This window comes from Nicotiana sylvestris, chromosome 2 (genome assembly GCF_000393655.2).
Source record: "Nicotiana sylvestris chromosome 2, ASM39365v2, whole genome shotgun sequence".
In the NCBI taxonomy this organism is placed as follows: Eukaryota; Viridiplantae; Streptophyta; class Magnoliopsida; order Solanales; family Solanaceae; genus Nicotiana; species Nicotiana sylvestris.
The window spans coordinates 65,452,776-65,479,808 of NC_091058.1; the positions used below are offsets into that span (position 1 = coordinate 65,452,776).

General features: G+C 39.5%; 2 protein-coding genes across 2 annotated transcripts; both read left to right on the forward strand.

Annotated features, from left to right (window-relative positions):
- The first annotated feature begins 1,599 nt into the window (after positions 1–1,599).
- Positions 1,600–2,476, forward strand: LOC138885011 (secreted RxLR effector protein 161-like). The gene is made up of 2 exons (XM_070165894.1): positions 1,600–1,691; positions 1,975–2,476. The coding sequence occupies exons 1-2, from the start codon at positions 1,600–1,602 to the stop codon at positions 2,474–2,476; spliced, it is 594 nt and encodes a 197-aa protein (XP_070021995.1).
- Positions 2,477–16,077: 13,601 nt separating this feature from the next.
- LOC138885012 (uncharacterized) lies at positions 16,078–18,024 on the forward strand. Its single transcript, XM_070165895.1, has 3 exons — positions 16,078–16,768; positions 16,831–17,196; positions 17,300–18,024. Exons 1-3 carry the CDS (start codon positions 16,078–16,080, stop codon positions 18,022–18,024), a joined length of 1,782 nt encoding a protein of 593 aa, XP_070021996.1.
- The last annotated feature ends 9,009 nt before the right edge of the window (positions 18,025–27,033 follow it).

Consider the following 27,033-nt stretch of genomic DNA (forward strand, 5'->3'; position numbering starts at 1 on the left):
AACAATGCTTCTCTTCTGCTCACTCTCATCAATTCTCAGTGTGGCACCAGAGATTTGGTCATGCACTAGCTGTTGTTCTTTAGAAACTTCCTTTTTTACAAAGTCATTTGTTCAATATAGAGTCTTTGTCCTGTACAATTTGTCCTTTATCAGGACAAACTAGGTTTTCATTTCCTACTAGTACTTCTAAAACTGCTTCTCCTTTTGAGCTTGTACATATGGATGTGTGGGGTCCATATAGACAATGTACTTACAATGGTTATAGATATTTTCTTACTATTATTGATGACTATTCTAGAATGACTTGGGTTTATTTGATGGGAATGAAAAGTGATGTCATTGTTTTGCTCAGAAATTTCCGTGCCTTGATTAAAAATCAATTTTTTGCTTCTATCATGACTATTAGATCAGAAAATGGACTTGAAATTTTCAATTCTCAATGTACTACTCTTTTTACTTCTCTTGGAATAGTGCATCAAAGTTCATGTGTTCATACCCCTCAACAGAATGGGGTAGCTGAGAGGAAACACATGCACTTGCTTGCGATAGCAAGGGCACTCAGGTTTCAAGCTTATGTACCTCTAAAGTTTTGGGGTGAATGCATTCTTACTGTTGTATCCTGATAAACATGTTGCCTTCCTCGGTCCTTTCTGGAAAATCTCCTTATGAGGTTTTTCATGGTAAACCCCATTCATTTCAAAACCTCAAGGTGTTTGGTTGTCTATATTATGCAACCAAACCCAACTTCACTGATAAATTCACCTTCAAAGTAATCCCAACTGTGTTAATGGGATATTCAGACACTCAAAAAGGCTACAAATTGTACAATATTGCCACTGGGTCTTTCTTTGTTAGTAGAGATATGTCCTTTAGAGAGTCAGTGTTTCCTTTCAGATTTCCCAAGTTCACCTTCCTTGAACCATCTACCTCTTTTTTTACTACTTCATCATTCATAGATGACTCCTTTCCAAATTGTACAGTCCTTCAACCTCTTGAACAAAGCATCACTGATTCCTTACCATCTCTGGACTCACCTGTTCATCAATCACCTACCTCTCAATCTACAAACCCTGACCTATTATCTACCTCTAGTTCCTACTCATCTCCTATAGCACTACCACCTTTGAGAAAGTCCACTAGGATATCTAAACCTCCCATATGGCTCAATGATTATGTCTACTCTTCTATCACCCCTACCCAATCTCTACCTCATTATCGTATTCTTCCTTTTTTTCTTCCTATCAGGCCTACCTGACAGCCCTTTCCTCTATTATTGAACCTGCATCCTTTGATCAAGCTGCCAAGGATAGCAAGTGGATTCAGATTATGAAGCTTGAGATTGAGTCCCTCACTGACAATCATACATGGGAAGGGGTAGATTTGCCTGTAGGAAAAACACTCATTGGATGTAAATGGGTGTATAAGGTGAAGTATAAGGCACATGGTAGTGTTGAAAGGTATAAGGCCAGATTGGTGGACAAGGGTTTTACCTAACAGGATGGTCTGGATTATTATGACACCTTCTCTCCTATAGTAAAGATGGTAACTATCAGATGTATTGTGTCTTTGGCGGCTCAACATAATTAGCCACTTTACCAGATGGATGTCTACAATGCCTTCCTTCAAGGAGACTTGTTTGAGGAAGTCTACATGTCTTTGCCACAAGGATTTGGTAGCCAGGGGAGAATAAGGTTTGTAGGCTCCTCAAATCACTATATGGCATCAAACAAGCAAGCATGCAATGGAACTTGAAGCCTATCACTACTTTTATCAACTCAGGTCTCACTCAAAGCAAGTTAGATTATTCCCTATTTACTAAAAGGCAGGATACACACATTGTCATAATATTAGTGTATGTTGATGATTTGCTAATTATTGGTAATGACATCAAGCTGATAGAAGAGGCCAAGCACATACTTAATAACAACTTCAAAATGAAAAACTTGGGTGAGTTGAAGTATTTATTGGGAATAGATTTTGCCAGGTCATCCAAAGGCATACTCATGAACCAGAGAAGATATGCGCTAGAGTTGATATCAGAATGAGGCTTAGGGGAGGAAAACCAGCTATAATCCATTTGGATCAGAATCAGAAGCTCACTAGTTTGGAGTATGGCAAATTGTTTGAACTTGACAATGATAAAGAGATGGAAGATAGAAGACCTTATCAGAGATTGATGGGAAGACTGCTCTATCTGTCAATCACACGACCAGATATATCCTTCGTAGTCCAAACTTTGAGCCAATTTATGCATGCTCCAAAAGAGTCACACTATGAAGTTGCATTAAGGGTGGTTAAATATATGAAAAGCCATCCAGGCTTAGGACTTCTGATGAGCAGCAATAAGTCCAGGAAAATCACTACTTTTTGTGATGCTAATTGGTCATCTTGTATGGTGTCTAGAAAATCTGTTACTGGTTTTTGCATAAAGCTGGGAGAATCACTAATTTCTTGGAGGTCCAAAAGTAGAGTATAGTGTCGAGAAGCTCAGTTGATGCTGAGTATAGGAGTATGGTAACCACAGCAGTAGAGTTGGTTTGGTTGCATGGGTTATTAGAGGAACTGGGAATGGAGGTGTTGATCTACCAATGGAGTTATTCTGTGATAATAAGGCAACTCTTCAAATAGCATCGAATCTCATGTACCATGAGCGTACAAAATACATAGAGATAGACTATCATTTCATCTAGGAAAAATTGTAGCAATGGTTATTCAAGACGGACCATGTTGCCAGCAAAGAGCAAGTTGCAGACATTCTAAGTAAGGCTTTGGGGAAACAACTGCACAGTGAAATGTTATGCAAGTTAAAGATTGTCACGACCCGGATTTCCCAACCTCGGGAGTCGTGATAGCGCCTACTAATGAGAGCTAGGCAAGCCAACCCTTAACTATCTAATTCCTTACTAAATTACTTCCTTTTTACAATTACGAGCAATAACATAAAAACAGCAAAACTTTAAACAATTAAGCAGAAGATAACCATGAAATGTCTGAAGGCTACGTCTATTACAACTTTTAAAACCTCAAATACCCCAAAACCTAGTATCACAGTATCACAGACTGTCTAAGAGTTTCTACATACAAGGTCTGAAGAAATGCAATACACTGTTTCTGAACAAAGAAAATAAAATAGGAAGTAGAGATAGAGGGATACGCCAGGGCCTGCGGACGGCTATAGGTCTACCTAGAAGCGTTGAACACCACTCAAGCCTCAATTATAGCTTTACCCCTTGATTCCACCACCAATCCACTCGAATCTAGTCACAAGTTACTTAATTATATCAATCAGTGCTAAATGAATCAACCCCAATGCATGAAAATGAGTTTTCCCAAAGTTTTACCCAAAAAGCCAAAATCACCCCCGGGCCCACGTGGTCGAAACCCGAGGTTCGGACCAAAACCCGATTACCCATTCCCCCACGAATCCAAATATATAATTTGTTTTGAAATGGTACCTCAAATTGAGGTCCAAATCCCCAATTTAGAAAAAACCTAGGTTCTACCCAAAACACTCAATTTCCTCCATGAAAATCTTTGATTTGAAGTTCAAATCATGTTAAAAGATGTTAAGGAGTGAAGAAAATGAGTTAGAAATCACTTACCAATGTTTTGGAGAAGAAAGGTTGTTTGAAAAATCGCCTCTTATGTTTTTGGGGTTTTGAAAAGTGAAAAATAGCTGAAATTCCCATTTATTTATACCCCTCTCAGACCCCCTGTGCGGACTGCATCAAATGGACCGTGGTCGCATAGGCCTCCCTGAAGACCTGCAGTTCAGCACCCTGTGCGGACCGCACAAAGGCGACTGCGGCCGCACAGCCTCCACCGCGCTCCGCACAAAGGCGACCGCGGTCGCGCTGGCCTCTCCGCTGTCGTACGCTATTTCTCGCGGACCACACGAAAGAGTTCAAAGACCTGCAACTTCCTGAACCTACAACATCTGACTTTCTAAGCCTAAGGCATCCCGGAACCTACTCGAAACTCACCCGAGCCCTCGAAACTCCACCCCAAGTGTACACATACCCTAAAAAAATCCTACGGACATATTCGTGTAATCAAATTACCAAAATAACATCACAAGCATCGATTTAAACCTCGAGATAAATGAAATTTCTCAAAACTCTTTTAAACATCAAATTTCACAATTAAGGTCCGGATCACGTCAAACGACGTCCGTTTTTAACCAAATTTCACAGGAATGACTCAAGTCATATATAAGACCTGTACCGGGCGCCGAAACCAAAATACGGGCCCGATACCAATTCTTTCTAATCTGTTTTCATTTCAAATTTCCTTAAACAAATTTTTGAAAAGAATTTCACTTAAAAAATTCATTTCTCGGGCTTGGGACCTCGGAATCCGATTCCGGCATACGCTCAAGTCCCATATTTTCCTATAGACCCTCCGGGACCGTCAAATCATGGGTCCGGGTCCGTTTACCCAAAACGTTGACCAAATTCAAATTAGCTCATTTTATAACCAAAACTTATCGTTTTTCATAGATTATCATATTTAAGCTTTCCGGTTACGCACCCGGACTGCGCACGCAAATTGAGGTGACTCTAAATGAGGTTTTCAAGGCCTCGGAGACACGAAAATCAACTAAACGCAAGTGATGACCCCTTAGGTCGTCACATTTTTCCCCTCTAAAACAACTGTTCGTCCTCGAACAGACAGAAGAAGGAAGTACCTGAGTCGGGGAAAAGATGAGGATAACGGCTATGCATATTGGACTCGGACTCCCAGATCGATGCCTCATGAGGCTGACCTCTCCACTGAACACGAACAGAAGGAAAACTCTTCGACCTCAACTGTCGAACTTGTCGGTCTAGAACAGCTTCTGGCTCCTCCTCATAAGACAAGTCCTTGTCCAACTGGACAGTGCTGAAATCTAACACGTGGGATGGATCGCCGTATTATTTCCAAAGCATAGACACATGAAACACTGGATGCACGGCTTATAAGCTCGGCGGCAAAACAAGTCTATAAGCCACCTCTCCCACTCGATCAAGAATCTCAAACGGGCCAATGAACCTAGGGCTAAGCTTGCCCTTCTTCACAAATCTCATCACGCCCTTCATAGGCGACACTCGGAGCAATACCCGCTCACCAACCATAAAAGCCACATCTCGAACCTTGCAGTCTGCATAACTCTTCTGCCTAGATTGAGCTGTACGAAGCCTATCCTGAATGATCCAGACCTTGTCCAAGGCCTCCTAGACCAGATCCGTACCCAACAATCAAGCCTCTACCGGCTCAAACCAACCAACCGGAGATCGACATTGCCTACCATACAAAGCCTCATAAGGAGCCATCTGGATACTCGACTGGTAGCTGTTGTTGTAGGCAAACTCTGCTAAAGGCAAGAACTGATCCCACGAGCCTCCAAAGTCAATAACACAAGCTCGTAGCATATCCTCCAATATCTGAATAGTCCGCTCGGACTTCCCGTTCGTCTGAGGATGAAATGTTGTACTCAAATCAACCTGGATGCCCAACTCTCGCTGAACTGCTTTCCAGAAGCACAAGGTAAACTACGTACCTCAGTCCGAAAAAATAGATACCGGCACATCATGAAGACGAACAATCTCCTGGATATAAATCTTAGCTAACCTCTTGGATGAATAGGAAACTACCACAGGAATGAAATGCGCTGACTTGGTCAGCCTATCAACAATGACCCAAACTGCGTCAAACTTCTTCTGAGTCTGCGGGAGTCCAACAACAAAGTCCATAGTAATCCGCTCCCACTTCCACTCGGGAAGCTCAATCCTCTGAAACAGTCCACCAGGCCTCTGATGCTCGTACTTAATCTGCTGACAATTCAAACATCGAGCCACATATGCAATGATATCCTTCTTCATTCTACGCTACCAATAATACTGCCGCAAATCCTGATACATCTTCTTGGCGCCCGGATGAATAGAGTACCAGGAGATATGGGCCTCCTCTAAAATCAAATCTCGAAGCCCATCCACATTAGGCATACAAACTCGACCCTACAATCTCAAAACTCCATCATCACCTAAGGTAACCTCCTTAGCACCTCCATATTGCACCGTGTCTCTAAGGATGCACAAATGGGGATCATCATACTGCCGATCACGGATACGCTCCAATAAAGAAGAATGAGCGATTGTGCAAGCTAATACCTGACTAGGATCAGAAATATCTAATCTCACAAATCGATTGGCCAAAGCCTGAACATCCAACGCAAGCGGCCTCTCACCGACCGGAATATAAGCAAGACTGTCCATGTTGGCTGACTTTCTACTCAGAGCATTGGCCACCACATTGGCCTTTCCCGGGTGATATAAGATGGTGATGTCATAATCCTTCAACAACTCCAACCACCTTCTTTGCCTCAAATTAAACTCCTTTTGCTTGAACAAATACTGAAGACTCTTATGATCCGTGAACACCTCACATGCCACGCCATACAGATAGTGCCTCCAAATCTTCAATGCATGAACAATGGTTGCCAACTCTAAATCATGAACTGGATAGTTCTTCTCATGAATCTTCAACTGTCTTGAAGCGTAGGCAATGACCTTGCCATCCTGCATCAACACTGCGCCAAGCCCAATACGGGAAGCATCACAATAAACTGTGTAAGGCCCTGAACCTGTGGGCAAAACTAACACTGGTGTCGTAGTCAGAGCTGTCTTGAGCTTCTGAAAGCTCGCCTTACACTCGTCCGACCATCTGAACTGGGCACCCTTCTGGGTCAACCTGGTCATCGGGGCTGCAATAGATGAGAAGCCCTCCACGAACCGATGGTAGTAGCCTGCCAATCCCAAGAAACTCCGAATCTCTGAAGCTGATGCTGGTCTAGTCCAGTTCGTAACTGCCTCAATCTTCTTCGGATCAACCTAAATACCCTTTGTTGATACGACATAACCCAGGAATGCAACTGAACTCAACCAGAACTCACACTTCGAGAACTTAGCATATAACTGACTATCCTTCAGAGTCTGAAAAACCACTCTGAGATGCTGCTCATGCTCCTCCTGGCTGCGGTAATATATCAAGATATCATCAATGAAGACTATCACGAATGAGTCCAAATAAGTCCTGAACACTCGGTTCATCAAATCCATAAAATTTGTTGGGGCATTTGTCAACCCGAATGACATAACCAAGAACTCATAATACCCGTACCGAGTGCGGAAAGTTATCTTAGGGACATCGGATGCCCTAATCCTCAACTGATGGTAGCCAGATCTCAAGTCAATCTTTGAAAATACCTTGGCACCCTGAAGCGGATTGAACAAATCATCAATCCTCGGTAGTGGATACTTATTCTTGATGGTGACCTTGTTCAACTGCCGTAATCATTGCACATTCTCATCGAACCATCCTTTTTCTTAACAAACAAAATCGGCGCACCCCAAGGAAAAACTCTGGGTCTAATGAAACCCTTCTCAAGAAAGTACTGCAACTACTCCTTCAACTCTTTCAACTATGGCGGGGCCATGCGATACGTCGAAATGGAAATGGGCTGAGTGCGCGGAGCCAAATCAATGCAAAAGTCAATATCCCTGTCGGGCGGTATACCCGGTAGGTCTGAAGGGAATACCTCAGGAAACTCACGAACAACGGGCACAAAATCAATAGAGGAAACCTCCGCACTAGAATCAAGAACATAAGCTAAATAGGCCAAGCACCCCTTCTCGACCATACACCGAGCCTTCACATAAGAAATAACGCTACGGGTAGAATGACCAGGAGTTCCTCTCCACTCTAAACGAGGCATACCCGGTAAAGCTAAGGTCACAATATTGGCATGACAGTCCAAGATAGCATGGTAAGGTGATAACCAGTCCATCCCCAATATAACATCGAAGTCGACCATGTCTAGAAGCAACAAATCCACACGAGTCCCAAGACCCCCAATCACAACTACACAAGAGTGATGGACTCGATCTACCACAATAGAGTCACCTACCAGTGTAGACACATAAATAGAAATACTTAACGAATCACTAGGCATGACCAGATGCGGTGCAAAATAAGATGATGCATACGAGTATGTAGACCCTGGATCAAATAACACTGAAGCATCTCTATCACAAACTAGAATTGTACCTGTAATAACTGCATCTGAAGCCTCAGCCTCGGGACTGGCTGGGAGAGCATAACATCGGGGCTGGGCCCCACCACCCTGAACTACCTCTCTGGGACAGCCTGCAACTGGCTGGCCTCCACCTCTGGCGGCTTGAGCTCCACCTCTAGGACCTCTACCTCCACCTCTAGCACCTATACCCCCACCTCTAGCTGGCTGGGTGAGCTGTGGAACATCAGGTGCCTGAACCATAGCAAGGGAACCCTGATACGAAGAACTGCTCGAAGCTCAAGGGAAATACCTAGCAATGTGCCTCGTGTCACCACAAGTAAAACAAGCCCTCGACTACTGGGGCTGACGACCCTAAAAACTCTGAAGCGGTGGTGCGCTGATAGGTGTTGGTGGTGCACTGAAGGACTACTGATCAGAATACTGCATCGGAGGACCACAGCCACCTAAAGCACCATGAGAAACCTAAAGAGCTATCTGAAAGGGCCTAGGAGGATGGCCTCTACCATATGAATCTCTACTTCCAAACAAGGTACCACTGAATTTTCCTGAATTGCGGGGCCTCTTATCTGACCCATGACCCCCTTCTGCGACAGAACCATCTCAACTCTGCGAGCCACATTGACCGCCTCCTGAAAAGTGATCTCACTCCCGGCCTCCTTGGCCATCTGAAGACAAATTGGCTAAATAAGACCGTCGATAAACCTCTTCACCCTCTCTCTCTCGGTAAGAAGTATGACAAGAGCATGGTGAGCCAAGTCGATGAACCTGGTCTCATACTGGGTGACCGTCATGGAACCTGCTGGAGGCGCTCAAACTGCCTCTGATAGGCCTCTCTCTGAGTAACAGGGAGAAACTTCTCCAGAAATAATACTGTAAACTGCTCCCAAGTCAAAGATGGTGATCCAGTTGGCCTAGCCAAGCAATAATCCCTCCACCAAGTCTTAGCGGATCCAGACAAGCGAAATGTAGCAAAATTGACCCCATTGGTCTCAGCAATGCCCATGCTCCTGAGAACCTCATGGCAGCTATATAGGAAATCCTGGGGATCCTCAGAAGAAGCACCGCTGAAAGTAGTAGTGAAGAGCTTGGTGAACCTATGCAGCCTCCACAAAGCATCGACAAACATCGCCGCTCCATCGCCGGTTTGAGCTGCGACACCCGGCTGAACTGCTCCAACTGGCTGAACCGCTGGAGTCTGAATCTGGGGAGCTACCTGCTCCGGAGTGCTTATAGCAGGAGTTTGAGCCCCTCTTCCAGCCTGAGAGATGGTTGGTGCTATAGGAAGCAAGCCTGCCCGGGTGACACTCTCCAATGAGGTCCACTAATCGGACCAGAGCATCCTGAAGAACTGGGGTAGCAATAAACCCTTCTGAGACCTGAGCTAGGCCCACCGGAACTGCTAGAGTCGGAACCTCCTCATCAAAATCAACCTGAGGCTCCGTCACTAGGGCTGCTGCTCGGGGCTGAGATCTGCCCCTACCTCGGCCTCTAACATAGCCTCGGCCCCACCCTTTGACCCTAGTAGAAGCTATTGCTGGGGGCTCGGGCTGCTAAGTGATAGATGAGGAAGCGCGTGTTCTCGCCATCTGCGAAAGAATGGAGTAGAAATTCAATAAGTATTGGGAAACAGAATCGCACGACAAGAAAGAACAAATGTGAAGTTTTCCTAACTTTGTAGCCTCTGGGGATAAATACAGACGTCTCCATACTGATCACTCAGACTCAACTAAGTTTTTCTGTGAACTGTGAGACTCATGTAACCTAGAGCTCTGATACCAACTTGTCACGACCCGAATTTCCCACCCTCGGGAGTCGTGATGGCGCCTACTAATGAGAGCTAGGCAAGCCAACCTTTAACTATCTAATTCCTTACCAAATTACTTCCTTTTTACAATTACAAGCAATAACATAAAAACAATAGAACTTTAAACAATTAAGCGGAAGATAACCATGAAATGTCTGAAGGCTACGTCTATTACAACTTTTGAAACCTCAAATACCCCAAAACCTGGTGTCACAATGTCACAGACTGTCTAAGAGTTTTTACATACAAGGTCTGAAGAAATGCAATACACTGTTTCTGAACAAAGGAAATGAAACAGGAAGTAGAGATAGAGGGAGACGCCAGGGCCTGCAGATGCCTACAGGTCTACCTTGGGTCTCCGAGTGGACTGAAGGAAGCCCTCCAACTACTGTCCGAAAGCTGCTCCAGGATCTTCACAGAGTGCAAAGTGTAGTTTCAGCACAACCGACCCCATGTGCTGGCAAATGTCTGGCCTAACCCCGGTGAGGTAGTAACGAGGCTAGGACCAGACTCCAGATAAACCTGTGCAGTTATATAACATATGGCAGAAAGTAACAAGTAATAAGAAATTAAAGCTGGGGAAGGGAAACATGCTATGGGGGTAGCTGACAAAACAAAATAACAAGGAAGCTAACAATATAACCTTTAACACAGATAAAGAGAAGTAAAGACGGCTTTCACTTTCAGTTTCCATCTTGTTGCAGGCATGCAACCCGATCCCATTTCTCATATCTTGTGGTAGGCGTACCACCCGCTCCCATTTCATCATATCTTGTGGTAGGCATACCACCCGCTCCTATTTCATAATATCTTATGGTAGGCATACCACCCGCTCCCATATATCTTGTGGTAGGCATACCACTTGCTCCCATTTCATCATATCTTGTGGTAGGCGTACCACCCGCTCCCATTTCATCATATCTTGTGGTAGGCGTACCACCCGCTCCCATTTTATTATCTTGTGGTAGGCATACCACCCGCTCCCTTTTACAGTTCATCACACAATCACAAGAAATCCCGACAAGGGAACAAAAGTGATATAATAACTTCCCGGCAAGGGAACAAAAGCAATATAAAAATTTCCCCGCAAGGGAACAACAATATCGAAATAGTCATCCCGGCAAGGGAGAATCAGCTATAACCAATCTCACTTAGCTGGTACTCAGTTCAATTAATGGAAATGCTCAATCATAGAAGATCATTAATTAAAACATACAAAGTGTCATTCAAGAACACAACAACTTTCAATTTAAGACTCACGGTCATGCTTGATACTAATGTATAGATATTCATCACCATGCCTATACGTCGTACTCAACAAGAAGCAAGTAGCAAGTATGACTCAACTCCTAATCCCTCAAGCTAGGGTTAGACCAAACACTTACCTCGAAGCTTTGAACACCACTCAAGCTTCAATTATAGCTTTACCCCTTGATTCCACCACCAATCCACTCGAATCTAGTCACAAGTTACTTAATTACATCAATAAGTGCTGAATGAATCAACCCCAATGCATGAAAATGAGTTTTCCCAAAGTTTTACCCAAAAAGTCAAAATTACCCCCGGGTCCACGTGGTCGAAACCCGAGGTTCGGACCAAAACCCGATTATCCATTCCCCACGAATCCAAATATATAATTTTTTTTGAATGAGACCTCAAATTGAGGTCCAAATCCCCAATTTAGAAAAAACCTAGGTTCTACCCAAAACACCCAATTTCCCCCATGAAAATCTTTGATTTGAAGTTGAAATTATGTTAAAAGATGTTAAGGAGTGAAGAAAATGAGTTAGAAATCACTTACCAATGTTTTGGAGAAGGAAGGTTGTTTGAAAAATCGCCTCTTATGTTTTTGGGGTTTTGAAAAGTGAAAAATAGCTGAAATTCCCGTTTATTTATACCCTTCTCAGACCCCCTATGCAGACCGCATCAAATGGACCGCAGCCGTACAGGCCTCCCTGAAGACCTGCAGTTCAGCACCCTGTACGGACCGCACAAAGGCGACTCGGCCGCACAGCCTCCACCGCACTCCGCACAAAGGCGACCACGGCCTCGCTGGCCCCTCCACGGTCGCGCGCGATTTCTCGCGGACCGCATTAAAGGGTTCAGAGACCTGCAACTTCCTAAACCTGCAACATTTGACTTTCTAAGCCTAAGGCATTCCGAAACCTACTCGAAACTCACCCGAGCCCTCGAAACTCCACCCCAAGCGTACGCACACCCTCAAAAACATCCTACGGACATATTCGTGTAATCAAATTACCAAAATAACATCACGAGCATCGAATTAAACCTCGAGATCAATGAAATTTCTCAAAACTCTTTTAAACATCAAATTTCTCAATTAAGGTCCAGATTGCATCAAACGACGTCCGTTTTTAACCAAATTTCACAGGAATGACTCAAGTCATATATAAGACCTGTACCGGGTGCCGGAACCAAAATACGGGCCCGATACCATTACTTTCTAATCAGTTTTCATTTCAAATTCCTTAAACAAATTTCTGAAAACAATTTCACTTAAAAAATTCATTTCTCAGGCTTGGGACCTTGGAATTTGATTCCGGGCATACGCCCAAGTCCCATATTTTCCTATGGACCCTCCGGGACCGTCAATTCATGGGTTCGGGTCCGTTTATCCAAAACATTGACCAAAGTTAAATTAGCTCATTCTATAATCAAAACTTATCGTTTTTCACAGATTATCATATTTAAGCTTTCCGGCTACGCGTCCGGACTGCACACGCAAATCGAGGTGATTCTAAATGAGGTTTTAAGGCCTCAGAGACACAAAAATCAACTAAAAGCAAGTGATGACCCCTTGGGTCGTCACAGGGATGATCAATGTATTTTATCACCCAACTTGAGGGGGAGTGTAGAAATATTAGTAGTTGTGACAGTTGTACTTGATGGATATAGAGTAGTACTTAGTTGCACAATTAGTTAGTTAAGGACTATGTTAGAAGATAGTTAAGTTAGTTAGTTAGTAAGTTGTATAAATAGGCATGTACATATACATTTTAATTAAGAATGAAGAAATATAATTGAGATTTTCTCTCTCCTTCTCTCTGTAACCGACTCAAGCTCTCACTCTCTAACCCAGCTCCATTTCTCCTTTTAATATGGGATTCTCTTATGGGATGTAATATTTAATAAAATATGAAGTGCTCCATTTTTTATTAGTTTTAAATAATGTGTTGTGTGATCACTTTCTTATCAAGTGTTGTTGAAATGCGACAAACTTTTTGTTCTTCCTTATTCATATGTCAAGATCTATTAAATTCTTAAATCTTTTTCGAATTTGAAGTGGTATTTCGATAATTAAAAAATAAACATAATATATCATTATTTAGGTATCATATTAATTTCTATATTTAATTATTTAATTCGGTTAACCTTGAAAGTGTACATCAACGAAAAATTATTGTCAGATAACTAAAAAAATAACTATTATGTGTCACTAAAAAAATTCCCATAAGAAATTTTTAATAGATCATATGTTTGTTAATTTTTATAAAATTTATTAAACCTATATTTACTTAGAAAAATTTAACAAAGTAAGATTGACATAGTATTCATGTAACAAAAAAAACTCGAAAATCCGACAAAACTGAACCAATCCAAACTGATATAGTTGGTTTGGTTTGGTTTTAATAAAAACCAAATCAATCTGGTCCATGAATACCCTTAGTAAATACCCAGCAAATATACTTGAATCCCACTGTACAATGAGAATTAGTCGCAAAAACAATAATGTTATTTATATGTTTTAAAATCAAACACTTAAACCTCTTATCTATACTATATTAAAAGCACGAAGGCTCTTAGCGAAATGTCGTTCGCCCTTTTTACCCTTTAAAAATAGAGCTCATACTAAATAAAATAGTCATTTGACTATTTTTCTAATATTTGAAAATATTTATTTGGTTAATTTCCTAATATTTAGGAGTAGTCAATGAATTATTTTCCTAATATTTAGAGCTTTGATATTTGAATTTCCTGCCATTCTAGGAGTTCAACGACGACATTCTAAGAATACTCAAAAATAATATGCATTCTATTTTTCGGTCATAATTTTATCATTCTAGGAAAGCTTTAACTCTTAGAGAATTCATTTAATTTTTCAATTCCTTCATTACAAAAGTTTAGTTCTTTTCAATTTCTTCATTAACAAAGTCTCGTTTGATTTTCAATCCCCTCAATTGGAAAGTTTTGTTCTTTTTCAAACCTTTAAAAATATATTATATATTAGACAAAATAGTAATTTAGTTATTTCCTAATTTTAAGGACTTTAAAATTATCTAAGATTTTTATCATTAAGTTTTTCCTTATTTAAAATATGTATCTTTTTGTATAGAAATATTAAATGCACTAAATCTCCTTTTATAAAAAAGAACTACTTATATTTAGGAGTTTGAGATCATTAATGAATCTCATTTTTATTCTCAAACAATGTTCAACGTTAAAGTCTTTATGAATGGAAACAAGTTTAAAGCCTACAAACACTCAATTATGTCTTCTAAAAATCCTACCAAATCTGGTGGCTTTGTGTTCACCTACATACAAAATTCACCGAAGGAAAACCTTTTCTTTTTCCATTGATTCCACCAAATGACTTAATGTAATTTTTCATATAGTAAGTTATTTGTATTAATTTAAAAATCTTTGAGAAATTATGACAAATGCATATGGAGTAACAAATATCCATAATTTAAGATTTAATATTAAGTCATACAAATAATAACATTTTTCAAAAGATATAGTTAAAGGACATTCTTTTCAAGTTCATGCAAAATCGATAGATCAAAATCCTTATATAAAATTGAACAATCTTTTAACCTTAAAAATAAACACGCATTCTTTAACATTTATGTATAAAAATATAAGTACATATTATACTCTTTAAATCAATATCAGATTCTAGAAATACTTAATTAATAAAAGGATACTTGACAATTGCACGTCAAGTTCAAATGATACATCCAATTTTAGAGCAGACAAAGATATTATTATTACATCCGTATCATTTAATTTATGTATATCAAGTATAATCATTATCATTATTTAACTTTTCCCTTATATTTCAAAGTTTTTAATTAATTAAATTTTATGCATTAAATCCTTCACTATTTAAATTGTATTTAAATTTTTAATATTGTACATATTATACGAATTCTTATATTATTTAAATTATGTAAATTTTTATTTTATAACTCAAACATAATTTTAATAGAATATTTATATAATTATTTTAAATATATTTACATATTGAGATGGAGTACACGCACAAAGCGCGTACCCAAAGACTAGTACAATGAAAGTCATACACATCTAACTGAGTAAATAAAACGCAAGCTAAAATAAAAAATAATTAAATGTGACACTAACATTTTTTTCGTAAAACAAATAGCTTAAATATTTCAAATTACAAGACGAAACAAATCATCACTAGTAATTTATGCTACTATAATTTTTCTATTTAAAAGTTTTAGAAAATACACGTTTCAAGAAAATGCTATTCTCTTTTTTAGTCCACCGTGTCAATAAAAATTTCAAATGGATAAGACCAGTGTTTTAAAAGGCGGGGCGTGTATTGGGAAAAATCGAGTTTACATATTAGAGATGACGTGTTGTGACACGTGGATCAGTCAAATAGTCAAAAGAACAAAGTTAGCTAAGAGACACGAGCAATAACAGATGCGAGCAAAGGTTGTGGAAGAGGCACGGGCAATTACTCAGAAGATGCAGAGCCCGCACCTATTCAAGACATTTAAAGCACAAAGATCAAAGGGAATTAAAGGAATGAACCTGGTAGTCTATGAGAGACCAGATACAGTATTTAATGCGTATTAAATACTAAAAACGTTAGAGAATATTTGTTTAATATTTGATTATGTAACATATTATTAAATGACATTCATTACTCATTATTGCCTCATTATAGCTTAAGGCAAGGCTCCTAGTCTCAAAAAAGCTATAAAAGGGGAAAGAACCAACAATTGTACGACACAAGGAATTAATGGAATACACTTGATTTACTTGCTTTCCTATTATCTTATTCTCAAAAGTCTTTTCTTTATATTCTTTTCCGATTATCAGTAACCCGTGTTCTTCTTAATTTTTAGCTTTGACTAAAAACCTATTTTTTGGTTAAACAAATTGGTTCCGTTACCGGGAATCTGATAATCTATTTTCATTTACTATGGCAAACAACAATGATAACACTCTAGGAAATCAGGTAAATCAAAACCAGCAAGATCAGGGAGATTTACAAAACATTCACCTGTTTCCTTCTCCACGTGGTTCATCACGGCAATCTCGTGAAGGCACTCCTAAATCTCATGTTGGTGCACAAGAGCAATCTGAGAATTTTGAAGGGGTAGATGAGGCCTTACAAAAAGAAATTGCTGCACACAAAGTTGTTCAGGCTCTAGTTAGTCAGTTACCTGCTGCACCGCCTACACCTACACCCAATAACAACACATTGGAGAACCCTCGTTCTGGGCTTGTTAACTCAGGAAATAGAGGAACCCCTAGTGCATCACAAGAGGGAGAACCAGGTAATTCAACTAATTCTCATTTGCAAAATTTAGTGCAAACCCTGCAGAGACAGCTTAAGGAACAAAATGACCGCATAGAGCAAATTCCCGGAGTTCCACCTATGATCAAAGGAGTGGATATGGACAAATATTCACAACAACCTTGGAAGCCAAGTGTTGCTCCCCTTCCAATTCCAAAAATGTTTAAGATATCTGATATTCCAAAGTATGATGGAACAACTGACCCACGAGATCACGTAACGACATTCACAACTGGCGTAAAGGGCAATGATTTGACCAAACAGGAGATCGAATCAGTATTAGTCAAAAAGTTTGGGGAAACACTCACCAAAGGTCGCTAACCTGGTATTCTCTCTTACCTAAAAATTCTATAAACTCTTTTGCTGAGCTTGCAGATTCTTTCATCAAAGCACATTCAGGAGCTCAAAAGGTAGAGAAGAGAATGAAAGATATCTTCAAAATCAAGCAAGGAGATTCAGAACTACTTCGTGATTTCGTGGATAGATTTCAACGTGAAAGAATGACTTTACCATGTATACCTGACAACTGGGCAGCTATAGCCTTCACAAGTAATTTGAATGAAAAAAGCTCAGAGGCCACGAGGAGACTTAAGGAGAGCCTTCGAGAATTTCCCGCTACAACGTGGAATGATGTTTATAATAGGTACAGCAAGAAGCTGCGGATTGAAGAAGATATTGTTCCACGATATCAAAAAGAGGAAAAGGTAGGTTCGAGACGTTCAGAAAATGAAAAGAGGTCCGGTAAAAACAGATACGAGCCTTATATGGGACCTGCGGGAAAAGACTCACGGTCAAGACAAAGATAATCAAAGGTACGATCATAAATCTAGAAACAATGAATCAGGTTCCTCATCAAGGTTTAGGAATGAGCGAAACAATCATGAGTCACGAGATGATGATAGAAATTTAAAGGCGAGATTCGCTGGTTATAATTTCAATGTCACCACCTCCGAGCTCGTAGCAGTTTTAAGAAGCATGGGAGATAAGGTCCGGAGGCCAAAAGAAATGAGGTTGAATCCAAACCGACGTAACTCTGATCATTGGTGCGAGTTTCATAATGACCACGACCATAAAACCGTTGATTGCAGATTTTTACAAAGTGAAGTCGATCATTTGTTAAAACAAGGGCATCTTACTGAATTGTTCAGTGAGAAAGGCAATGAGGCTTATATGAAAAATAGGCAGGTGCCCCCAAAACCACCATCTCCCAAAAGAACCGTCAACGTCATAAGCGGGGGAGAAGATATCAACGGTGTAACGTATACAGCATCCAATAAAGTTTCTAAAGTTACTGTTACCCACGAGAAGCGAGTACGACAAGTCTTGGAGGAAGAAAGTATCACCTCCGATGATGAAGACGCGGATGGTGTATTATCTCCACATAATGACGCACTGGTAATATCTCTATTTGTATATGATACTAATGTGAAACGAGTTTTGATTGATCCAGGAAGTTCTGTAAATATTATCCTACTAAGGGTATTACGTGAAATGCAAGCTGAAGAAAAAAAGATACCAAAGGCGCATATCTTGTCTGGATTCAATAATTCCAGCGTTGTGAGCACGTGATTTTTGTTTTACGCGACAATCGCTCCAAAAGAAATAAAAATAATAACAATTGGTCCTGCTGTACAATTTTCGGATTTTACGTGGCATTTTGTTAATTATTTATGATTTTTGCCCATTTTATTAAAATAAAATACAAAATATATGTGTCATGCGTAATTTGAACCGTAATCCGGTTGTTAAAAAGAAAAACCATAAATAGGTATCTTTGTCCGTGATTTTTGTTTGATTTTACCTGCTTTAAATATTTTAATATGTGTGTGCAAATAATTGTATTAAGTGTTTATTTGATTTTAATTTGATTTACTTAGGTTTTGTTTTTAAATAAAAAAAAGTAATAATAATAAAAAACATATAAGAGATAAGTGCAGAATTAGTTTGAAAATCAGTTTGGGCTGATTTTCGTTTTTAATTCAAAGCCCAAACAACCCAGCCCAAAAACCTGTGCTTGCCCCGGTCTGGACCAGCCTACTTCAAAAACGTCCAAACGACGTCGTAGTGGTTGAGTCTGATCAGAGTCGTTGATCTCTGAATGATCAACGGCCAAGATCTCACACCCCGTACCCACTAACAGACCCGACCCGTCTCACCCGGACCGACCCCAACCCTTCACCCTTGAAACGACACCGTTTCCCGTTAGTTGAAGGATCCTGGCCCTTCATCGTGTCTCATCCAACGGCCAGGATCCATCTATCCACTAACTATATAAACCTACAACCCTTCACCCCGCGCCCTGATCCAAACCCCCCCCCTGCCTTAGGTCGTCTTCACCAGACCTCAGACCTTCAAACCCTAGCCGCCCCTGTATACTTTCACCATGAAAGCCGGCGGCATGGACGTCGGTGACCCCATCCTTAACACCATAGAACCCCCTTGCCACCCTGAACATGGATTTGTTAACCACTTAGCTCGAATCCCCTCCCACCTTCTCGAATCTTCATTTGAAGATTCGAGTCGGAACTTAACCTATACCTATTAACCCCAGTTTCATACCAGATAGTCCCCGGACCCCCTCGTGACCAAACCATGCTTGGTTTGGTCCGAATCTGACCAGGGAAACACAAATCCCAGATCTGATGTTCTGAACCCTAGGGTCCTCGTGTCTATTCCTTGCCTGTTCCGTGCATGTTCTGTGCCTGTCCTCGTGCCTGTTCCGTGCCTGTTTTAAACCAGGAGATTAGGGTTAACCTTGTGTTTGTTCCATGCTTGTTTAAACCAAGGGATTAGGCTTAAACCTCGTGCATGTTCCGTATCTATTTAAGCCACAGATATTAAGGTCTAATGGACCTTAATCGAAGTGTTTCTCATCTAAGAAACACTTCGATTAAAGTCCGTTCAGCCTTAAGAAAGGCCTGTTCGAATCCAAGCTAAGGCTCTTTGACTTTTCGGGATTTAAGGTGAGTTTTGTTTTCTTTTCTTTTCTTTATTCCATGTGTTGATCAAAGGTCTATTCATGTTTTATTTTAATTTGTGTTTTTGAATTTTACCAACTGTGTCCTGTCCACCTTGCCTGAACCTCTATGTTTGATTGAGTCTTTCCTCTACTTGTTACTGATAATGTGTATATGTGTATGTGCTGTGCGGACAATTGAACTTCAAATTTTGACTGATCAACTGATTCCTCGAGTACAATTTTGCTTAGTCAGTACAATTCAAATCATAAGTTCGATACTGTTAAATGTCTGATTTTGGCTTCGATTGTATGTGTTTTAACTAGTATAGTCGAATCGATATACGTCGTCAAATGGTTTCATGTTAGAATGGTAGCAATTTGACTCAGGCTTTTGTGATTTACTGAAGCATTGTTGAATCAGATTAATGTTGTTGCCACTCGGTATTAATTTGTTTAGCCAAATCAGAAAGACATTTAAAGGATTGATTTATTAGCTAGGTTTAATTTAGTTGATAGCATTGTTTACTAATCTCTCAGCTTTGGGCAGCATGTGCATTACAAAGTAATGGACAACATGTGCTGTCAGAATACATTCTGCTGCCCATATTCTGCTTTAGTTTCAGAAATAATAAGCATTACTCAAAAGGTAAGCCTGCCAAGGGAATATCATGGGATTGTGTTCTTATTTAAATAGTGAGTGGAAACTGAAAAGGGGTAGCACATGGGAGGGTGTTCTGATGGTCTAAACAGGATGTTAAAGGGTGGAATTTAGGCTATAAAAGGGGGGACTTCCATCAGTTAAAAAAAAGATCAGGACATCAGAGAGATCGGAGAAGAGAGAGCAAAAATACACACACATTAACACACACAGACAGAGGATAGATCTGATAAGAGGAGAGGATAACAACAGGGAGGGGAGAGATTTTTGAAAGGAAGAGAGAAATAGAAGAGGGAGATTTTTTATACACACATAGAGGGACAGACATTGAGAAGAGAGAGTAAATTGAGAGGAAGATCAGGAGATCAGGAGATAAAATAAGAGAGGGGGAACTGAAGATATACACACACAGACATAGATACACACACACAGACAGAGAAAAAGAGAATACACACAGAAAACTTAGTTTGGAGATTGAGAGTTGAAGTTCTAAAAAGCAGAAAAACTGGAAAAGAACTTTGTTTGATAACACAGACAGACAAAACTAGAAATTGCATTCTTCTTGCTGTCTTGATTTCACTGGTCTCGACCTGTTTGTCCAATACTGATTTCTTCTAAATCCAACTGAGTCTACTGGTTGTTTGTTGGTTTACTCTGGGACTTGGTCTAGCCGGGATCTTGATTCTATTCCAATTATTTTGCTTGTTGCTGCTGCTGCTATTCTGTTTCTTGCTGCTGCTGATTTCCCTATCTTCTTCCTCTTCTCCTTTGCATTTTCAGTATTTCCAGGTACACATTTCGAGTCTCACATTGGTGTAGCTAATTGTAACATTGAAAAGCATGAATCGAAAGATCTGAAGAATTTTTTTTATCATCCGTTGCCTTACTTATAGCTTTGCGAATATTGTTAAAGTTGTATAAATCCTTTAACTTGTAGCCTAATAGAGAATACATTAGTAAGTTTGTACTTAATTAATGTTTATTTGAAACTGTGGTGTTTGATTCGTTTAGTAGCATACAGGATGTAAATATAACTCATGGAATGTGAAACTATTTAGTGCGATTGTTAAAATTAAATTCACTCTTTCAGCATGCTTTCAATAAGTAGAGGCAAATGGCTGTTAAATCTAGCCAAATATAATACAGTTTTGAATCACCCAGTTTCGATTTCTTTAGGCAGTTTATAGGACTAGTTTTGAATATCATCGGTAGTATTCTTTAATAAGGAATTCTATTAACCCTGTTTAAGCAAGTTAATCTAAATTCGACTTAAAGATGTTTATTCGGATTAAGTGTTGTATTTCGTTAGAATAAACGGATTTCTTTGTCAAATTAAAGCATTTTTCCATTGAAGTACAATGTTTTCTCAACTTTGTAAATAATTAACCATAAGAATCCGGATTAGGCCAAAGCATATAATTAAATTAGCATGTACCTTTTTCTTCTAGTATTAGAGACAAACGCATTAGAAATGTAGCCACTTTAGGATATCCTTTCTAAAATAGAGACGAGCCTCGCCAAATAAAACGCAAAATTGCGGGGCCCTCAATAAATAACCATAATAAATTTTTAGAATTCGGGATAGGCCGTTTAGTGAATTTCATGGCCTTCTACAAAAATAATAACGCGCTAGACTCTTTAGGCGCGGCTTAATAATTTAACCTTCTTAAACACGGGTGCACATTGATGTGACCCAAATCCGAATCTCAACGGAGTCAAAATGTGTCGACGACCACGGGTGCATTGATTGTGACGTGGTTCGAGATGCATTTTCACGACGTTGCAATTCTATAAAAATAAATGATAATAATAAAAGCGGTTTAAACTTAATAAAAGCACATAAGTCACAACATGTATTTAAATCAGATATTTAGCCATTATAACAATTTAAGCGACCGTGCTAGAACCACGGGATTCGAGGGTGCCTAACACCTTCCCTCGGGTCAACAGAATTCCTTACTTAGAATTTCTGGTTCGCAGACTTCATTTGGAAAAGTCGAAAATTTCCTCGATTTGGGATTCAAGATAAACCGGTGACTTGGGACACCAAAAGCCAAACCTTTCCCAAGTGGCGACTCTGAATTAAATAAATAATCACATTTCGAATATTGTCACTTAAATTGGAAAAACTCCCTCGCGCATCTAACCCTTCGGGGGCGGGCGCGCAAAAAGGAGGTGTGACAGCTCTGGCGACTCTGCTGGGGAGGTGAACCCAGAACCAGTGGTTCAGGGTTCAAGAATTCGAGCTTAAAATAGTTGTTATATTTGGCTTTATTATCTGATCTTTATTACATGTTGTGCATAACGTGTTAAATGTTGTCTTTTACCGCTTTGATATTATCTGAATTGTATATAAACTGTGCCGAAACCCTTCTCTTCTTACCTCCGGGGAGAAGCTCGCAGGTCGAGACTCCCTATTCTGTTAGTGTCGATACCTGAAATAAGAAAGAGGTCGGACAAGTTACAAATCCGGACGATCTCGCGGGTCCCCGGTACGTAGCCCCCTCCTCGACTCGAGTTGTCCGCTCGGGTACACAGTCTAGAACAAATACCCAGGTTATAAACCTAGTATAACGAAGCCTCATGCCGGATCCCTAGTAGGAACACTTATTTGCATCATGTTGCATTTGACTTAGGGGACTCAACACAGGGGTTGGGTCCGTCTAGGGCTAGCAACCTGAAATGAAAACGCCATCATGTTGCATCCTATTTGTTTCTGTGCATTTATTTGTCTCGGACATGCATGTTGACTGACTTTTGGAGTATTTGAAAAATATAAACAAAAAAATATAGCAGTGTATAGGGTTAATTTTCTACTTTGAAAAAATAACAATGCCCAATTACTGTCAAAACTCTGCTGAAATTTGGAGATAATAAAAAGGAAAAATGTTTTATTTTTTTCAATAATTTACTTTACTAAGAAAAAGAAAAACAAAAGGATAGAAAAATAGTCTTTTATATTTGGAAAGTTGTTTGTTGAAAAAAAAAAGGAAAGAATTTTGTTCTAAAATAATTCGGTTAATTTGACCGAACTACGCGGGTCTGATTCTCACCGGATGTGAGATACGTAGGCAAACCTCATCGGTTCCGGCCCCAATTTTCAAAAATCAAAAAAATATATTTCCCTTTAGTTCTTTCTTTATAAATTTTTCCTTAGAAAATACAAAAAAAGAAATAAAAATAATATAGAAGTTTTCTTTAAACTCAAATAAAAAATAATCTCCTTCTTTCTGAAGTCTTTCATGTGAAATAATGAAATAAGAATTAAAAATCAGCAATAAAAATCCAAAAAAAAATACTTTTGCTTTTTAGTCTCTCTTTTGTAAAATGTTCAAAAAAAATAGTTGAAAAATTGAATTCCAAAATATTAGGACTTTTCTTTAGAAGTGCTTTTGTAAATAAATAAAACTCAGAAATTCCACCTCATTTTCTTAAAAGTCCCTCTTTCAAAATTTAAGAGGCAACATCATAAATCAAAAAATATGCATTCTTTCTTCCGTAGAAAAGGTGAAACAAATGAAAAAAAATCAACCAAACACATTTTCTTTTTTCGTTTTTTTAAAAATAAATATATAAAATAAAACACAAAAAAAATTCCCAAAGTTCAAGTCAAAAGAAAATAAATTTTTTAGAAGTCTTTCTTTAAAATATAAAACAAAAATCAAAATAAAAAAAATTCTTTCTTCTTTTAAAAGCATTTCTTTCAAAAATTCCAAAAAAAAGGGTTAGTTTAGTTACTCCATTTTCGATGCGAGAACTACGCCGGTTTGATTCTCGTAGGATGCGAGATACGTAGGCAACCCTCATCGGGTTCAACCCCACCTTTTGCTAAAATAGCCAAAATCAATAAATAAATAAAAACGTGTCAAATTTTAAATTTTGCCATAAATAAGTTGGGTGGTGTCCAACCTTCCCTTTTGCTAAAAATAGCCAAAAATATATGTCAAATTTTAAATCTGTCATAAATAAGTCAGGTGATGTTGTTTTGTCATAAATAGCCGAATGTTCCCGAAAGGGACGCCGGAAGGCTGACTTTGCATAAACAGCCACCTTTGGGTCATTTTTTAAGGTTTGGTCCAGTTGACCCACACAGCCTTAAAATCTTCGTCACCGAGGCGTTGAAAGGCCGTGTTGGCAATATTGAGTTTTCTAATTTGAAAAACGATAAAAAGAGTCATAAATAAGTCAGGTGATGTTGTTTTGTCATAAATAGCCGAATGTTCCCGAAAGGGACGCCGGAAGGCTGACTTTGCATAAACAGCCACCTTTGGGTCTTGTTTAGTATCTTTTTGTCCAGTTGACCCACACAGCCTTAAAAAACCTTCGCCCCGAGGCGCTGAAGGGCCGTGTTTGCAACACCAGGTTTTTATTGTAATTTGAAAAAAAAAACAAAAAAAAAACAAAGGGTCAGCGGTCGGGTGAATACCGTTTGAATTTTGTCATAATAAGCCGAGCCAGCTTCGGTCGCGTCTTAAACCGTTCTTGCCGAAGTAGCCTTAGAGTATCTTTCAGTTGTCGAAAGGTTATTTTCGTAAAAGAACGGACAAGTTTGTAAAATGATCCTCCCCGGCCTCAAAATTCATGTGAAATTTGGAAGGGGCCACGTTTGCAAAAATAACCGTTCGGTTGCATTTTGTGAGTGTTGAAACCCAATTTTTTATTATGAAGAAAAAAATGTTTCATTGCTTTTACCTTTCATTCGGCCCGAACTACGCAAGATCTGATTCATGCGGGGTCATGATACGTAGGCAATCTCCATCGGATTCGATCATAGCTATAAAATAAATTGAAAAAAAAACTGAAAGAAAAGGAAAAATAAAATCGAGTGAAAAAGAAAATAGAAAAAAAAAGAAAAAAAAAAGAAAAAAAAAAAGAGAGCGGCAAAAACAAGATCAAGAGAGACTAAAGAGAGGCAAGAATAAAAGAAAAGAGGTACATAGTGAAGAGGGCTAGTTTAGGATCGGGATGAAACATGCAACCCGTTCAAACACATGGTAAAAGCGTTTAACTGTTTAGGTGCATTGCATCCCATCGTGCGATTTCCTATATGTTAAATGCTTCAAAACTAACAAGGTTGTGTGTGTGAGTAAATTAACCAGATTCTGTTCAGGTGATTGGTTTTGTTGGTATGCAGTGATGAGCAACCTTGCACGCGGCCACAACATTATACACAAAACTGAGCTCCACCTCCCAGAAACGCCCATCCTTACCAAGCTCCATATAGTCCCCCCAATCAAATGTTCATCAGTACAATCCTCACCCAAGAGAGTCTTTCAAAAGGAATCAGTTCACCTCTATTGGTGAATCATACTTCGGCTTGTTCCAAAAGCTAGTCAGGCGAAGTCTGCTGCAGCCAGTGGCCCCAAATCGGCCAAACACCGAGTCCCCCCTCCCTGCATCGAGCTGATACTAGATGTGAATACCACTCTGGAGCAGTGGGGCACGGTACAAAGGACTGTTGGTCATTGGACCCTCAAAATGGCAGTTGAGGATTTGATTGAAGCTGAAAGAATCGTTCCCCGGGACGAAAAGGTTCCTAATATGATGAACATTCCCCTGCCTACTATCACAAATGGGCCAATAGACGAAATGATCTGTGAAGCTGAGGAATTTGATCCAGTACTGAAGGCTATTGCAGCCATTGCCGAGACAGAAGAAAAGCCAAAAAATGATTGTCAAGCCTGAAAGTTCCCCATCAGACGGGAGTCTCGGTAGCCTGTCTTGCTATCCTTTCTGCATCTGGATTATCTCAGGGTGTGATCCAGATGTTTTACTTTATTGTCTTACTTTCCGATGTAAACCCTTCTATCTTCAAAAAATTTAAAAAGAAAAAATCAAATGAAATTGATATTTCATTTTCCCGGAATGTCTCTTTTCTTAGATCTTGTCAATTTTCTCATTCTATTTTAGTTCTGTTAAATGCAGATTTCAATAATATGACATGCGTTCGGACTTCATGCCCGGATCTTAAAACTCTGTCAGACCTCGAAATAATGAATCAAGAATTGGGTCGCCATGAAGAATAGCTTAAGGAAACAAGACAAAGAGTTGGAACAACTGAAGGAAAATTGATTCCCGAAATTGGAAAGGTCCATACATTACAACAAGAGTACTGCCAGAAAGAGTGCGTTGTACTTGGGACACATCGAAGGAAATGTCCTTGAAATAACTGTCAATGCAAATGCAGTCAAAAGGTACTATGTTGGATCCTTTATATAATAAAATCTTGTCCGTTTGAGATGACGAAGGCTTTCATTCTCGCTACCCAAACACTATCAACCCTTTGCAAAACCCATTTGAGCTGGTTACTCTTCTTTGATTACCCTCTTTGGAACCTGAAAATATTATTGAAATTGAAATGAAAAAGAAAAATGAAAAAAAGAAGAAGAAAGAATTGGAAAAATAAGAAAATATATATACAAAAAAAAATCCAAAAACAAAAGTGGTCTGAACTACGTCTGACTTGATTCCGAAAGGATACGTAGGCAACCTCTTCTTGGGGTTCAGTCACACCAAAACAAAATCCAAGAAGTCCCCCAAAAGTGAAACTGGGGCAGAAGTTATAATGGTTCGGCAATGATCCCGCCCAAAAGGTTCCAAAGTTGTAGTTCAACCCAAATTCTTTTACCCCAAACCTTGTTCAAGTCCTTCTGATCAATCGGCAAAACGGTTCAAAATGGGAGGATGGAGTTATTTGGACCTGATACAACAAAATGAGAAGAATAAAATGAGAGAGTCTTATTGGTGAAAACCCACACGGGCACCGTAAGGCGACGGTAAGTAGAGAAAATCAAATGAGAAGTCTTGTTAGTGAACACCCACACGGGCACTATAAGGAGATGGTAAGAAATGAAATGAAAATACCAGCTCGTGAAAACGCGCAAAGGGCGCCCATGATCGAAAATGAGATCCTCGCAACCACCGTCATCAACAGAGTCCTAGCAAGGTTCCTCGGTATTCA

Excerpts from the sequence above, each read along its gene's own strand:
- LOC138885011 (XM_070165894.1), top strand. The coding sequence starts at position 1,600 with ATGGATGTCTACAATGCCTTCCTTCAAGGAGACTTGTTTGAGGAAGTC. Across the intron at positions 1,692-1,974 it reads GGTAGCCAGGGGAGAATAAG|ATTTTGCCAGGTCATCCAAA; the intron begins GTTTGTAGGCTC and ends TATTGGGAATAG.
- LOC138885012 (XM_070165895.1), top strand. The coding sequence starts at position 16,078 with ATGGCAAACAACAATGATAACACTCTAGGAAATCAGGTAAATCAAAAC. Across the intron at positions 16,769-16,830 it reads TGGGGAAACACTCACCAAAG|ATTCTTTCATCAAAGCACAT; the intron begins GTCGCTAACCTG and ends CTGAGCTTGCAG. Across the intron at positions 17,197-17,299 it reads AGAAAATGAAAAGAGGTCCG|GTTCCTCATCAAGGTTTAGG; the intron begins GTAAAAACAGAT and ends ACAATGAATCAG.